Source organism: Hoplias malabaricus, chromosome 16 (assembly GCF_029633855.1).
Source record: "Hoplias malabaricus isolate fHopMal1 chromosome 16, fHopMal1.hap1, whole genome shotgun sequence".
NCBI classification, from domain to species: Eukaryota; Metazoa; Chordata; class Actinopteri; order Characiformes; family Erythrinidae; genus Hoplias; species Hoplias malabaricus.
Genome location: NC_089815.1, coordinates 15,437,293 through 15,450,049, shown reverse-complemented (window position 1 = coordinate 15,450,049; position 12,757 = coordinate 15,437,293). Strand labels below are relative to the sequence as shown.

Sequence of the window (12,757 nt, the reverse complement as noted above, 5' to 3'; positions counted from 1 at the left end):
ATATATATATTTTTATTTTGGGATTGATATATGTTAAATTCTTGGATGCCTTAGATTTCTATGCTGAATTATTAAATCCATCCTTCACTAGGCACTGGAGCCAGGATCAATTAAACTTGTGGTCAATCAAAACATCTGGAGAAGGTGATGACACTGCGTGTCGTCCTTTTTCTGCACGTCATTGCTGTAACATACCAAAACAAAGCTTGCAAGGCGATAGTCCCCTTGCTGATAAAAAAACCACACTGGTGTGACAGCATAATGAAGGGCGTCCATCTGGCTTCCATTAGCCAGCATACCTCTCCTGACCATGCCTTTGGAAAGCACCAACATTTCTGTCTGTACCACAACATCCCCTGGGCGGCATTACTCTGCAGAGAGAACCTTCACTCACAGGCCAGCTGATTAAATACGCCAAAACTCTGCCGCGTCTGGAACACTTCAAGAGCAGACTGCACAGATCTCAGATCAAGCATACGACATGGCACACTGCTTTAAATCAATACTCCATCACAACCATTAGTTGTGTTAGTGGCAGGTTTTAAAAACACAATTTCCCTCAAGCCAGCTGCCTACATGTTTATGTCCGTAAAGACTGTGCTCACGTCCCAAGTGTTCAAAATGGATCATGTTACCTGTGTGACACACACACACAGCCGATATCCATACCCCACCACGGACCACTATGCACATGTTTAAAAAGTACATTCCCACAAAATAACATAACATAATACATCATGTAGAACACCTGCAACCCTTTATAGTACACAGAACATCCTCTTATTTCCGAGAACGTCTTTTAAGTGCATGAGAACCAGTGTTTTTATACCACATAGTAAAATCCACATCAGATTTATCATGCTGTTTAATACAAACAGCAGTAATTTTGCTGCATTAAACAAAGTTTTTGTAATCAAAAGTGAGACAAAAATTTTAATAGACAAATAATCAAGTCATAGACATCCAGAAGGATTTACAGTACACTCTTAAAAATAAATGGTCCTTTCCAAAAGGTTTTTCCCCAGATGAAAATGTACTTCATATTGATGAAAAAAGTATTAATATGGTTCTATGTAGCACCTTTCTGTATAGCACTAAAAAGGATTCTACTGTTCTAAGGTGTGAGTGTGAATGAATGAATGAATGAATTTAAAAAATCTATTTTAATATGTTTAAACATGTTTCATGTTTGTGAACGTAGCAAACTAATAATAGATTTTTTAATAAAATAACAACTGTCATTTTTAATATTTTTAAGTAACAGTTACAATTATACACCAAAATTGTTTTAAATCTTATATAAACCACTATATTAAAACAATTTATGTTTAAACAATCGTTGAAGGAATAAAAATATGTATTATTCTAGTTTGAAACAGAGATTCTTCTGAATGTTGTCCAAAAGGCATCATTTGCAGTGCTGTCTAAAGGGCTAAAAGCCAAAGTCAAACAGAATTTACTACTTTTACATTTATTAGTGTCACTATTACTATTTTAATCTGATAAGTGTGAACACATGCTTAGCTTAGGGCTGTGGCTAAAAAAATGACAGTGGCTGGTAATGTTGGGAACTTGTAGTGGGATTCCAGCAGGTGGCAAACTTATCCTGTGGCATTCCAATACTTTCTAAAGGCGCAGTGGTGCCAGTCCACTGTGCAAAACCAACTCCACTCAAGTCATTTCTACCATTCCCAGAACTTTCATTTAGAAGCCACCACACAATGCATGATTGTCGCATATTCTATTTTCTGAAATACTCTTTGAGCGATTCCAGTGATTCACCACTGTGAAAATCCTGCATTTGTTTGAACAGCCATCCCACTGTTAAGGTATGTATCTTAGCCAAGGGCCTTCTTTCACATGTTTTCAGTTGGATTTCCAGATTAACTCCAGAAGACATCATTTATGAGGCTTTTAATGCACTTTATATTCAGGATTTGTACTCCACACTTCTCCTTCAACTAAATGTGTTTCTCTTTAAGCCGCTGACCTTTCCCCATTCAGACGTGAAGGCCATATTCTTCAAACCATATAGATGAAGAGTTATGATAGGCTTAAAAATGCCTACCAAATGAATAATGTGCTTTAGTAGCCACCATTGCTGCTGGAGCCTTGGTTGGCTCCCTTTCTTGGACTGTTCTAGTGAAGTTGTAGGAAAATGAGTATTTCACTCAAGTTAATGTCTTTTGTGGAGGTTTTAGAGTGAAATATAGTCCAGCATATACCAAAGTATATGGCTTTCTCTACTGCCTTTAGCGATTACATTAACAGAAAAAAATATGGGAATATATTATAAAACAGAAAGTCCAAAATTAGGGATATCTAATAGAAAATACACTGAATGATCACTAGGTTATGATATGTTTTATCAGCTCCACTGACCAGGGCCCTTTTTTATTTCTACAATTACATAGCGCATCCTGTGAGCAGCGTCCTGTGTCCTCTGATTAAGGACTAGGGACCGACTAATACAAACAGTGTAGCAACAGATGCAAGGTGGATGCAACAAAGTAGGTGTCTAAAAGAGAGTGGACACTGTTTAAAAACTCCAGGAGCAACTGCTATGTCTGATCCATTCCTACCTGCGCAATACACATTAACACACCACCACCACATCAGTGTCACTGCACTACACAAATCATACCTGCTCTGTGGTGGTCTTGTGGGGGTCCTGACCATTGAAGAACAGGCTGAAATTAGGATAAGAAAGTATGCAGGAAAACAATAGAATTGCAGTCTGTAATTGTAGAACTACAAAGTGCTCTTGTATGATCAGTGGAGCTGATAAAATGGACAATGAGTGTACATACAAGGTAGGTGTTCCTAATCCAGTGATTGTTCAGTGTATATCTTCACTTATGGTTTGAGTTACCCAGCTCCCTGAGAAATTCTGTTTGACATTTGATGGTTCGAGATTATATATCTCTGCATGAAAGTTACACACTGGCTAAGAGCCATTTGTGATTTCCTGGCTAAAACTGAAGCTGATGACTCAACTTATTGCATAGTTTGAGGTTTGAAGGCTAAACAGAGCATCTGCAGCCATTAAAAAGCTGGTTCAAGAAGTCTTAACTTTATCCACAAGGGAAGCTATCGGCTGAAGTCCGCATCATGTGTGTCACTGAAAAAGAGGGAACCCACATTAGCAGGATATGATAACTGTATGTTAGTAATTACACAGTAAAAGGTATATGAAGTTTATTCTTTTAATGTTGTTTAATGATTAACAGTTATATAAATGATAATATAATTGATGTCAAAAGTTCAACAGACACTGCACTATATGCAACCATGTATAAATGATTTCATAATTCCATTTTGATGAACAACACTAAGCTAGCAGTACTTGAATAGACTTTGAAGACATTCGAGGCTGATATGGTAATGTAGCTTGGAACATATCTTGCAGACTGAACATTAATGCAATTTTAAATAATATTTATAATAATAAAAAGCTGAAAAGTGATCTGAAAACAACCTTAAAGTGATTTGAAAATGTTTTTCTTGTGCCTGAGTGAATATGCCAGCTACTGACAGTTGCGTTTCCTCTTTTCCCTCAAAATAGCACTCAGATCTTGATATGGTATCTGCATTTCTCAAAGTAGTGAAAGGTGTTTTGTTTCTGCTTTGCTGCGCAGAATCAAACTGTTGATATAATAGAAAGCTCTCAGCCTGTACTAGTGTGAACCATTTAGTTCAAACTAGGTTCACACGCAAGAAAACAAGTTGTCAAGTATATAATACACCAGTATCTTGACACCAAGGGCCATGTTTCTTTATTGAAATGAGATTGTGTTCTGTGACCTAAAAACACAGAATGCCCCTTATGAAACCAAATAGGTTCAAAATGTTTGCTAACAATGTAGGCCCATAGATTGACTTTAAAACTGCACTGAAACACTTCAGGTTTACAGCTAAGAGCAAGTGATCTGTCAGTCACTTAAACATGTCTTGTATTCTTAAGAGTGGAACAGCATTGAAGCTCAAAACAGTCTTGCCACCCTGCTGTATTTTTCCTTTTCACTGAACTTCCCCTCTGCTTAGACATGACATTTATTCAATTATGTAAATGTAATGTTTGTATTTATAGTCGTAGCCTCAGAGCTGTGGTGGGGGCTACTCTGGCAGCTCTGAAACATTGCATACTTGCTCAAAACCTCACTAAACTTGTCCCAAGCACTGAGACCTTGCACTTGGGCCTTGGAACAAGAACACTTGGAGTTGAGTGTGCACTGCAGATGGTGGATTACCAGTGTTGCTTACCTGAATGGATTTTAAAACAAAAGCCATCACAAAAAGTAGATCTCGCTTAAGTTTAATAATATGTACAGTAAATACACTATTTACATTGCATAAATTATGTACAAGTCAAAAGACTTTGTTCTGGAACAATTCACAAAACATTTGTAGCCCTTGAAGATAGGACAGTCTGTAATACAACTTTTAAAATACATGTAGAAACCATATAAACAACAGAGACCCTGATTTACATGTTAAAATGCAAGTAAATGGAGCCAAAACATTCAGGCTCACGTGTGTGGCCGTTTTAGAAAAGAAAAACATTGTCTCAAAGCTTATTTCTTTTTTGGAAACAGCTGTATACAATAAAAAAGATCAAATATTTATGGCACTTGAGATGTATAGCCTGCATGTAATAAAGGCACCATCATGACTTTTGAAGCACTTTTTTTTTTACACCGATTCCAGTTGCGTCAGAGGTGTAGGTCCAGCCTAACAACGTATACAAGTGGTTTTGCTCTTTGAAAAGTTCCAAATATGTCCATTTAAAAAAGTAGTACCAGCTACACGATGAGAAAACAGTGGTGCATAGCATTCAGCACAGTGTCCAGTTTGTTCGTGTTTTGTCTTGTAACAAACTTAATAGATGCTGTATGGGTTTTATATATATATAAAAATTTTATGGTCCCAGCATTTGTTTCTATTGTCATTGTTCATGTTTGTGCTTTGGTCCATGGAATGTCGACTCCTACATGTGCCTCTTCATGTGGAGAGCCAGGTGATCAGATCTGGAGAAGGCTCGCTCACAGAGGTGGCACTGGAAGGGCCGGTGTCCGGTGTGTTTGCGGAAGTGACGGGTCAGCTCATCTGAGCGGGCAAACTTCCAACCACAACCTTCCCAGGTGCAGTGATAGGGCTTCTCGCCTAAAACAGACAATATATGGCTTGATTAGACCTTTAGTAACTTTAGTACATGCTAAACAATGAACCATGCGCTAGCAATGCCACATACTCAATTTTCTAAATAGAAATAAGCTAGGGTTTACGAAATGCATGCTTTTTTGCTGTATTCAACACTGCTGAAATTATACATAAATATTTTTGTCTTTCAAGTCTTTCAATATTTCAAACTCTACAAATAAATGGAACACACAGTGCTGTATTTTGCCTATTGTGAAAGATTTTCATTTTAAACACATGTAATTTGCCAAGGAGTTTGCAAAATTTAGCAGCATACTACAGCAATGCAGCAGTAATCCATCCAGCACTATGCTAAAAACATAACTATAACAGTGAAGCAGCTGAAACACACCTGTATGCGTCCTCTGGTGCGCTTTCAGATGTGAGCTCTTGGTGTAGGTCTTGCCGCAGCCAGCATATGTGCAGGTGTGTGTGGCTGTGCGCTTTCGGGGCCACGTCCTACGTCCACGCTTGGGCTTGGTGTCCAGCTCCAGCGGAGAGGAAGGTGGCGTGAGCAGGGCTCTGTGGCCAGTGCTGGGCATAGGCACCGTGCTGTAGGGCGGCTGGGGGAAGCCAGTGTGGAAGCCTGATGAAAAGGGAACCGAGTGGCAGCCGGGGGCTTGGCATTCCGGGTGCATCAGTTCAGATGGGCTGAGTGGAGGGGTCATGCTGCCCGCGCCTTGGGGAGAATGGGCAAGAAGTGGCTGATCATAAGCCCTCATGCAGGCTCCATTGCTGGCAGCCTCCTGCTTGATTTTGGGCACCATCCCCATGACTGGCCCGTAGCTGTTCACATCCATGTCCAAGCAAGGCTCTGTTTTGATGGTGTCCTGAACAGGATACCGGAACATAAAGCGTCCCTGGATGTGGTTGGAGGGTGGTGGAGGGCAGTAAGTGTCCGCTTCGGAGCGCAGAAGCTCAGCCATGAGGCTTGCGCCATATCCAGGAGGAGAGGCACCGTGTTCAGGCACTTGGTATGAGGCAGAGCCACTGCTGTAGCCACTTCCCATGCTCATAGACATGGATGGAAGGCTCTCAGCACCAGCAGTGTTGGCCAGAATAAACTCCAGATCCAGATATTTGTCTAGGTCCTCGTCTTCGTGGTGTCTGCCAGCCATGGCTCCGTCCAGGCTTGTGGACATGTCTGTCAAACAGCTCAGGTGAAGGTCTTCCTTCCACCTCTGGGGAAAAAAAATAAAATAAATAAAAGTGGTTAGTACTCACTCAAACGCGTTCACAGTGTGAAATGCAGTTGTAGATGTACATGTACTTGCTTAGGCAAATAGCAAAATAAATTCCAATGTGAAAAGTGCGCTCAATCAAGTTGTGCGTAAATACGCTTGCTGGAAGACGTTTGGATAGCCTGGTCCAAGTGCGTGTTTTGTTTATTTTCAAAGTAAAACGAAATTAACAAACACTCTACGGTAAATACTTATGTTAGATCATTTCTGTGCACAATTTTAGCTTAGTTTTCTGTAGAGGACGTGGACCCTTTCACTGAAAAAACTCAAATAAGCGGAATATTCCAAATAACCGAGGCATACTCACGTTTTCCCAACATTTCTCCTTCTGCGCGGCGAAAGTTGAAATGGAAGGCAAAATGGTCCCGCTCAAGGCCATCTCCAGTCGGTCCAGTGCTTACAAAACCCAGGGGAAAAAAAGAAGCAGCGAGCGCTGAAGTGAGTGGTGAAGCGTGCTGACTGCGAAGAAGCGTGTCCGCTGCACGGAGCGGAGCAGCTCAGACTCTCGCCTCCAAACACGCAGACCTGACGTTTCAAACCCACCAGCCGCGCTCATTGGCCACTTATAAGCTCTGCGTCAGCGACGCTCCACCAATCATAGCACAGAGAGGAAAAACGTGCTGGGCGTCCCTAATTTTAGCTCCAGTATAAAAGAGCCGAGCCCGATCGAGAGTGAACGAGTGAGAGATTAAAAAGAAGCGAGGGAATGTATGAGTGAATAGACGTGTGCTTCAGTCAATGAATGGTTGGATTAAATTTTGTGAGAACTAGTGAGTGCACGAGCAAGACACGTATGAACAACTGACTGAATAAATATAAGAATACATGAGGGAGTAAACTGAATAAGGGAAGACATGAGGGTAGACTGAGTGAATGAAGGAATTAAGGAGTGAGTGCTGGAAGGAGTGAAAAATGGGACTGAATGAGTGAAGGAATAAATACATCTGAGCATAATTGAGGGATGGAATACATTTTGTATGGGATGATGTGAACAAGTGAGTGAGTGAATGAGCAAGGGACATGTGAACAACTAACTGAATAAGTGAACGTGTGAGGGCTTACATGTGGGAATAAAGAAATTAACGAACATGTGAATAAATAGGTGATTGGGTAAGTGAAATGATGAATAATTTTGGTTGGGATGGAGTGAACAAGTAACTGAGGGAATGAATGAGAGAATAAGCAATTCACTGAGTGAAGGCATGAATTAGATAAAGAGTAAATAATTTCTAAATGGTTTGAGAAGGGGACTGAGTGAGGGAACAAATGGTGTGAGTGAATGAATACACTTGGGCAAATTAATGTGATTGGGTGAGTTAATGAATAAATGAGGGATGAAATATATTGTGGGATGGTGTGAACAGGTGACTGAATGAATAAGCATGGAATGTGTGAATAGTGACTGAATTAATGAATACATGAGGGATTATACTGAATAAGCATGAGGATGTTGAGTGAATTAATATATGAGGGCTTACATATAGGAGTAAAGAAATGAGTGAATGTGTGAAGGGGTTTGTGTTTGGATGAGTGAAGTAATGAATAAATAAGGGATAGTATAAATTTAGTGTGAGATAATGTGAACAAGTTACTGAACAAGTGATGTGAACAGAATGAATGAGTGAAGGAATACATGAGGGTGTAGAGTGAGTGAATGAATCAAGGAATACATGAGGCATTAGACTAACTGAATGAGGGAATGTATACACAAGGGTTACATAAGAGAGTAGAGTAACTACATGAGTAAAGGAATACCTCAGGGAGTGACTGAATGAGTGAGAAATGGAATTAATAAATGACAGAATGAGTGGAGTGTTGAGTGAATCCACAAATGCAGTGTGTATGTTAGGCAAAAACAGAATGAGTGCCTGGATGAGAAATTATTTATATTAAATTACTAAGTGAATGCAAACAGTATGAGCGAACAAGTGATTGAATGAGTGAGTGATTTATATACTGATAGGTGCATGAGTTTGTGAATGATGTAAAAAGTGAAAAATGGAGTGAATAGATAAACACATCAAATCAAAGCAGTAACAAATAATTTTCATAAATGAAGTTACTGTATAATATCGTTGATGTATTATTATATAATGTATTATTTAAGTTAATTTGCATTCTTTTTTTTGCAATTATCTGTGGTTAATGCATGATTTGTTGGACACCGAGATTAAAAGTTGCAGCAACTAATGGGGGTCTTAACAAAAACAAAGGTTAAATTAAATGAGATATGAGTGCGGGGTGGGAGAACGAGTGATGGAATTAATCAGTGAGTGAGAGAAACAGGTATTGAAAGAATATGGCAATGGAGTGAGAGAAATAGGTATTAAGAGTATGGCAAGGAAGGGAGTTAAGTTTGAGACTCTCTCTCTCTCAAATTTAAGGGAGAACGCGCATTAATATATATATATATATATATATATATATATATATATATATATATATATATATATATATATATTAACGCGCATTAATATATATATATATATATATATATATATATATATATATATATATATATATTAACGCGCATTAATATATATATATATATATATATATATATATATATATATATATATATATATATATATATATATATATATATTAATGCGCGTTCTCCTTTTTCTCTCAGGCGCCTTCTCTTTCTCTCTGAAAAACTTTTCCACTCTCAGTAAGTCTCTCTCTTACGAAAAGTGGAAAGCAGAGAGAGAGAGGGAGACAGGGAGATAGTTTCATACAGAGCTTAACTAAAGGTTTTTCTAAAAACGTCTTGCCTTGGATTTAGCCCCGTTTACAAGTTAATGTGGAACGGGAAATTCTAAGATGCCAGCTGAAGATTCATGGCTTCTGACACCTGACAGGCTGGTGGTTGTCTACAGAGTTTTCCACAAAGTTCTGGCTCCGGTTCATTTGCAGTTTGGCTGCTCTCAGCCAGCAGGCGCCACCGTTATCAGCGGCCATTCACAAGGCCCATTCACATGCAAACGGCACGGGAGGCCAAGGGGGGCTTTGTTTTTGCCAGGTATCACAGCAGTTAACAAGAGTAAATGAGTTTCATCAACAAGGCTTCGGTTTGGAAACGTGTATCCATTCTTAATACAGATAAAACACAACTGATTGATGTTAGCATTCCATTAGCAGGACAGTCCGGGAACTAATAGCTGAACTTCTGACGATAGTAATGCTAACGTCTTTGTGCTAACGCTTAGCCTGTTCTCAGAGGTAATAGCTAATAGCACATTTAGATACAACTTTATATTTTAATGTTTAAGACCATACGACTATGTTATAGGGTCACTTTTTATATTGAAATCATTTTTGTAGAATTAAGATATAGGGTTGTTTTTTCATGGTCAGTGGGTATAGTTAAAAAGTAAGGAAGTAAAGTTGCATAGTGAACAAGTGCTAACAGTGTTAGTGATAACAAGGCCTAATATAAATGTTATATTATATATATATGCTTTTTTTCAAATGTTTTAGGAACACCATTCTCTCAGCATTGTTTCTTCTAGTTTGGGAATACAATGCTTTGGAGATAAAGAAATTTGTGGGCACCTGCTGATTCAGGCATATTTTAAAGGAATTTGTCATTTGCTTTTTTAACAGCCTTAGATCTTCTGGGAAAGAGTTACACTAGTTTGTGGAACATTGCCTTGTTAATCTGATGGCTTGTGACAACAAGGACGTTAGCTGTTGGATCACAAAAGCCAGTCTCAGCTCCCCCTGAAGGTACTGAATTGTGCTCACTCACTTCAGTTACATTGTTCCATACCCCAAATCTGAGCAATTGTATACCCCTCTAGCTGAAGCGAAACATTCAGCATGGTGACCATAAACTCAGGCACAGCTGCTACAGTTACAGTGGCTTATTTGATTTTATAATTTCCTTTAAATATTGTATTATCCATGTGTGTACAACAGAATATCTGTTTCCGCTGTAGGTGCTCTTTAACTGAATTCACTTAAGTGGTCAAAAACTTATTTATTAAGTACCATGATTTTTTTAGTATTTTTTTGGCACATATGTTAACAGTGTAGTTATGGGAGTAGGGAAGTAAACCCACATACATGCCCTTTCTTTAAGTTTATGCGGTTTAGTAGTTTTTAGATATGGGATATCACATATTTTTTAGATATGGGATAGAGGAGTAAGGTTTTCACATTTACGAAAGATGAGGCACTGCCAGACATGCCAGCCAGACACAGTAGTCAAACTGGAATATTAACCACAATATATTTGATTGTGGTTAAGACTCAGGTGATAGTAAAATAATTGCACTGATATATCCTTTGATATATTTGAACATTTTTTTTAACCACCTCACATGATTTCACCATAAATCTCAGCTATTCAATGAGCCATAATGACATTGAAACTGTAAGAAGTGGCCTTTTTTTGGAGTGTACCTTTTACATCGTGTACCTGTCTGACACCATGTTAAATTTGCCAACAACCTGACACTTTGACAACAACCTGGTGGTTATGGAAGGACACATTTACATTTACATGTTTATTGTGTGGATATACCATTTGAGATGATATGTATGTGTATACGTGTGATAACCTTGGCCTTATATACAGTCCCTTTCTGTTTGTGTCAAGATTAAAGATTTTACAAATGATGGTGTATTAGGCACATGGGGGGGGGGGTATAAATGTACAAATTAGTGGCAGAATATTGGCAGATAAGTGTAAATGTATAAAAAGATTTTGCTCCTGTCCTTGCTAATATAATAACAAATAAATTGTAGAAAGCTGAATAAAACAACATTTTTTCATTTATTGTCTGTAACCTCTTGTCCAGTTCAGGGTTGCGGTGGGTCCGGAGTCTACCCTGAATCATTGGGTGCAATGCAGGAACACACCATGGAGTGGGCACCACAGGGCAACACACACATACACGGTAACTTTTGAGTCACCAATCCACCTACAAACGTGTTTTGGACCGTGGGAGGAAACCCACTCGGACACTGGGTGAACACACCAAACTCCTCACAGTCACCCACCCGGATTCTGACTCAAAACCACAACCTCCAGGTCCCTGGAGCTTTGTGACTGCGACACTAGCTGCTGTGCCATCGTGCCACCCATGTACCTCGTAGCCTTCACTCCCAGTGTACCTTATTGAGGCTTAGGCACCCATATATGTGTCACTTGTTAACCGGTTGTTCCATTGATCACTTTGATGACTACTACTGAATACTGGGAACAACCCACAAAACCTGTCATTTCAGGACTTTTAATATACCCCACCCTTTGATCTGTGTCATTTTAATGAGATAATATTCACTTCACCCTGTAAATTGTTTTAATCTTGTGGCTGATAGGTGTAAGTTCATATCAACAAAGAATGCAATTTAATTAGGGGTTTTCATTATGTGACTGAATCGACTAAGTCACCTAAAATAAACATTTGTTTAGAGAAATATTTTAGATTAGTAATATATTCACTTTTTTTTTAATTAGTAATATATTCAATATATTGACATGAGTAAATTTATTATACAATAACTTTCTTCCTGTACAGATTGTTTTTCTAGATATCCATTTTGCACATAAGGGCTGTCATTAGGGACTAGGTATTGAACGTCTTTTGTGCCTCGGATTAGCTTTTATCTGGGTTTGGAAATTCAAGCCTATAGCTGACATACAGTATGCCCCACATTTCTTTTCTTTACAATGGCTTCACAAATCCTCCCAGGCAGGTCAGATCTGAGTAGTGACCCATGCTTTGTTTAATAAGGTGTATGACATTTCACCATTGTGGTAGCAGTGATGCTTAAATGAGGAATATCAATAGCCATATCTAACAAGGAGCAGCATTGAAATGTGTAATAGAGAACAGAGCACAAACAGATGCAGGTTAAACTGTAAGGTGTATATTTTACGCATTTAGACAGGGTCAGTGTTGGAACAATTCCATCTGCACATTTTGACAGCCGATATTCTGATCAGATTAACTATTCTTTTGATTATGTAAAGCAAAGGATTTACACCAATGTTATTTTATTTACCTTCTTGTTACTGTTTTGTAGCATATAAGAGATAGCCAGGCTAAAGTATAAGTTCCACATTTTCAGGTTAGTTTAAATTCAGTTTTACCACTATTACCCTTAGTATATTTGTTAAAGTGCCATAACAGAACTGGGATCAGTTTCCCAAAAACATCTTAATGTTAAGGTCATCTTAACAGGTGGAGAGAGGGTTCAGTGTGATGCTCACTCTATCACTTAAGAGTATTCTTTGTTTTAAGATGGTTTTGGGAAACCCAAAATAATAATTCAGATAAATTGGTAACAAGCAAGGGTATGTTGAT

General features: G+C 38.6%; 1 protein-coding gene and 1 long non-coding RNA gene across 3 annotated transcripts; one reads left to right on the top strand and one right to left on the bottom strand.

Annotated features, from left to right (window-relative positions):
* Window positions 1-4,308: 4,308 nt before the first annotated feature.
* klf2a (Kruppel like factor 2a) lies at window positions 4,309-6,968 on the bottom strand. The gene is made up of 3 exons (XM_066647519.1): window positions 6,748-6,968; window positions 5,552-6,380; window positions 4,309-5,163 (listed from the first exon to the last, which is right to left on the bottom strand). The coding sequence occupies exons 1-3, from the start codon at window positions 6,817-6,819 to the stop codon at window positions 4,988-4,990; spliced, it is 1,077 nt and encodes a 358-aa protein (XP_066503616.1). The 5' UTR covers window positions 6,820-6,968; the 3' UTR covers window positions 4,309-4,987.
* A 2,265-nt stretch (window positions 6,969-9,233) lies between these two features.
* On the top strand, window positions 9,234-11,876 carry LOC136672376 (uncharacterized). 2 transcript variants are annotated; one of them, XR_010795794.1, is made up of 3 exons: window positions 9,234-9,462; window positions 10,047-10,169; window positions 11,246-11,876. It is a non-coding gene; the product is annotated as an uncharacterized lncRNA (long non-coding RNA). The 2 variants fall into 2 exon arrangements; XR_010795793.1 differs by having other exon boundaries at window positions 9,234-9,662.
* Window positions 11,877-12,757: the final 881 nt, after the last annotated feature.

What these genes read in the sequence shown, in the direction of transcription:
- klf2a (XM_066647519.1), bottom strand. Translation starts at nt 6,819, where the DNA reads ATGGCCTTGAGCGGGACCATTTTGCCTTCCATTTCAACTTTCGCCGCG. An exon ending in AGGAGAAATGTTGGGAAAAC is followed by an intron (nt 6,381 to 6,747) that starts GTGAGTATGCCT and finishes TTTTTTCCCCAG; the next exon opens with AGGTGGAAGGAAGACCTTCA. An exon ending in GCACCAGAGGACGCATACAG is followed by an intron (nt 5,164 to 5,551) that starts GTGTGTTTCAGC and finishes TGTCTGTTTTAG; the next exon opens with GCGAGAAGCCCTATCACTGC.